General features: G+C 37.8%; 1 protein-coding gene across 1 annotated transcript in view; it reads right to left on the bottom strand.

Annotated features, from left to right (window-relative positions):
• The window catches only part of LOC103394780 (acetyl-CoA carboxylase 1), a gene marked incomplete in the record, with an annotated part of 28,901 nt that extends 26,520 nt beyond the window's left edge, over positions 1 to 2,381 (bottom strand). The window contains 2 exon segments of the mRNA NM_001328240.1: positions 712 to 968; positions 2,290 to 2,381. Coding sequence (NP_001315169.1) covers positions 712 to 939 — 228 coding nt within the window.
• Between the last annotated feature and the right edge of the window lie 1,622 nt (positions 2,382 to 4,003).

Raw genomic sequence — 4,003 nt, 5'->3', positions numbered from 1 at the left:
CATTTTAGAGTTCGTGGGATCGACCATCAAAATGCCTGCCTAGATGCTGAGTTCAAACCTGTTCACGAACACATGCTTACAGGCCTCTACCAGCTCTTAAAATTGTGTTCCCTCTGAGAGAAACACTTGGGGGCAGAGAGGATACAGTAGGGGCTGGACTATGATTATTGTCTGGAGGGAGGGGCAGGACTGGGGCTCGTCTGGCTGGCTGGTTTCTATGGGCAGTTACTACATTATTGCAACATGTTAACCAGGAAAAGGCAGAGTGGAGGCTCCAATTTCAATACAGCTATGGAAATTAGGAAAGGGTGTCCTATCCTATAGGAGAAAAGCTTCTTTCTGTGACTTTGTAACTGAGATGAAAAGTTTTTTTAAAAAAGGAAGATGAATCTCCATTATGTAAGAAATCATCATCAGACTATTTTTTTAATGTTTCTATATCAGGAATATTTTTAATAATAGATAAAAAACATACACTTTAGGTACAAAAACCTAGTAGTGTCAAATTATGAACTAATTACAAATTATAATTACCAACATTTGTGGCCTTTTTTTTAAACAAGAAGAACTATTATCCATGAAACAAGTTAAGTAACTGCAAATAAATGATTTACTCTGACAATCATTTTGAAAGATAGTAGACAAACAAAGACAGAACCATCATTAGATTCAAGATGTCACAGTACAGCAGCCAGGTGTGGAATCTAACCTTAGATTGTGCGTGGGGCCGTCGTTTTGGTCACAGACTATTTCGTACGGGCTGTCGGAGCTACTAGATGACGGCGACAGAGAGCGTGTCTCCTTCTCCTCCAGCGGCACTTCCTGCTTCCCTTGGATTTCATCCTCGGAGTTCTCCTCTGACACTGAGCCAACGATGAAATGGGAGTGCAGCGCTGCAACTGCTGGATTCTTCTTGGCACCGCTGTCCTGTTGTGCCATGGCTGGGTGACACTTACAGGCAGCAAGTACTGATGTTTGAAAGACAAAACAGACAGAAATTGCGAAAGAGGTTATAAAGGAGGAGACAGTGTCCATGAGGTTAGGTACAGTGTGACATGAGTTGCACATGATTGACATGTCATGATGTTTGTCCTGTTGCAAAAGTGGGCCGCAGTGAACAAGTGTGCTGATAAAGACACAGACATTGCAAAATGTGCAGCTGAAGCAGAAAAATATATTAATATGTTAGTTTCTAAGCAACAAAATGAAATATTTTTTTAACCGTGATACTTGAAAACATGAATCTGTTCTTTGGTTTGTTTGACAACAAAGACACTTATATGGGCACAACACCAACTAACATGCAAAAGTTGTTTGTGTTTAGCGTAGAAGACATAACTGCTTTTAGACACCAAGTGGTATTTTCAACGAATGTCTATTTTTGTTGTTGTGTAGCATTAGCACTGCTAACAGCATGTTTTGTTTAATATGTTTTGTTTATTATTAACAAAGTGAATTTTAATCCTTTACATACGTCATTACTGCAATTAAATAAATAGTATTCACCAAAATTATGATGATTCTACCTATTTGGGTTGTTATTATTTGTATTCTGTTTTCTATTTATCTATTTTCGTCTATTCTGTCAAACTTACCGTCTGTACTTTATAATGCATGGTTTGAACTTGTACATTTTACATTGGATTTATTAATAATTGTCTTATTTATTTATTTTATTTTATTTTTGTAAGTATGTACGTTTCATGTATGCTGAAAAAAAATGTAAAAATGTACATGACCCTTTTCCCGTGTGATATTCCATAGTTCTTATTAATTGAATATAAATGGAGAAATCATGAATCGAGGAGGATTGTGCGAGTTTCGGTGCTGAACTGGGACGAAGCCCTCTATCGACACACCTTACCTTACTTACGGAAAGATGCTTCCTGTGGGACCAGAAAAACAAGACGAGCACCGCAAAGCTTGGTCAGCGATATAAGCTTATAACACGACACCCACAGCTTCCAACAACTTGCAAACAAAGCCAAAATACTGTCGTAACAGTGGTCATTCTTAATCTTAAAGGGAGCGGGTGCCGTGTTAGTGCTGCGTGTATGCTAATGGTGCAACCTGTCAAACCCGCTTGAAGCAAGGGATGCTAATAATCACAGTGCTACCCTGCAAAAACCAGTGCAAAGACAAATATATTGCCGGTACCCTTCTTGTACTGTACAGGAACTGCACTTCAAGGCAGTGTACTGAACTTACATTGCAGTGTACTCCGAATCCTTCAACACTACCGACTATTAACAGAACAGGTAACGTGATCTGATATAAACATGGACTTACCGGCGTGAATAAACCGACACGTAATCCTGTGACAGTTAAAGGTTAACTCCGATTAACAGACATACCCGTCTCCACGAGTGATGATTATGATGAAAAAAGAAAAGGAACCCACATCATGATGATGTCACGCACCTCAGTCGGACGATAACAGCAGAGAGTGGGGTGATGTGACGACTCTCTGGCTGGTTACTGTAGGACGTTCACCTCTGAACCGAGCTTCCGCTATAGAAATAGACAAGACAGACAAGACACAGCGCAAGCTTCGAGGCTTTTGACGATCTAAAGATGGTTTATATATATGAAATATATGTTTACGTAATATATTGAATTACATTATATTATGTACATGATTGCATTTCCAGTACCTGTGTGATGTAAAGGTACACAAGAACAAGAACTTGAAATTATGTCATACCAGAGTGGCACTCAGGGCACTATAAAACTTTAAAATCTATAAAACTCTAACAAAACTTTACTCAGGTATAGTATACAAAAATACAACAATTAGATATTTTGTCTTTTAAAAAAAACTAACTAAAAAGTATAACCCATCTTACGAATGTCGTGTCTATTGAGTCTATTTCACTTAGATCTATGACAACATAATTTTCAGAGAACCAATCAAATTTGAGAGATTATGTAGGCGGGCTCATGTGGGAGGATCCCGGAAGAGGATTCCTCTTACTCCGCATGGGCTTTTTGCAATTGAAAACAGTGTTCGGAAAACATGTTGGGGCGGAACCGCTCAACCTGCCTTACACGTGCTTTAGTAGTTACGTAACAGTTTTGGTGATGGAACAGACTGTTCTGGGTAGGAGGAATAAGTCGAAGAGACATACGTACTGTACATCTATTACTAGATCACCAAGTTGTTCTGGACTAAATCAACACAATTTTCTCGTACATGTATTTTACACAATCAGAGCAGTACGGACGAAACCCATGACTAGAAAGAAAAGCTGCAGTGGATCTGATGTTAGATTGTCAACTTTAATGTCAACTCATACAATAGAGCAGAGTTGTGGATGATATAAATAATAATTTTCAATATTTAAAATTGTTTATTGAATGCATATTGTTAATGTTTGGGACTTATTAATATACACCCTTGTTAGCAAATCATTTAAAAGAACAAAATTATTTATGCTCAAATATGCAGTTAATTCAACAATAATACACAAAAATCTGTTTTTCTTTAGTCATGCAGCATGTAGATCCACTTACCCCCAGGTGATGGTAAATAAACATACAAGTCAAACAGAAAAAACCATTGCAACCTTGCATGAGGCCAGTCTGTAGGACATCATAGCGGACAGCAGAGGGCGTTTTTCATTTTGAACCACTTAAAGATGCCAGAAAGAATTGATATAATTTATTTGCAATGTCTCTTACCTACAGTAAAAGTAACGATAATCTTTATAGAAGCACATTCAGCAGAGTTACCCAATACAGGCAAAGAATATTTACCAGTTGAACAAGGCAAACAAACCCAGTAGGGCAATAATACAAAGTAAAAACAAATAGTGTCCATGAGCAGTACTTTTGTATTACATTTGACTTTCAGCAGTATGAGGAAACAGTCCAAACAATCAAACAAAACTACTTGCATTTTCAGAAGTACTGAACCATTAGAAGTGGTTTAGGACAGTGTTTCCCAACCTTTTTTTCTGGGGACCCAGAAAATGATGATGATTTTAAGTGTTTAAGTGAAACA

Source organism: Cynoglossus semilaevis, chromosome 19, assembly GCF_000523025.1.
Source record: "Cynoglossus semilaevis isolate Cse_v1.0 chromosome 19, Cse_v1.0, whole genome shotgun sequence".
Taxonomy (NCBI): domain Eukaryota; kingdom Metazoa; phylum Chordata; class Actinopteri; order Pleuronectiformes; family Cynoglossidae; genus Cynoglossus; species Cynoglossus semilaevis.
This window is presented reverse-complemented; position numbering and strand designations above follow the sequence as displayed.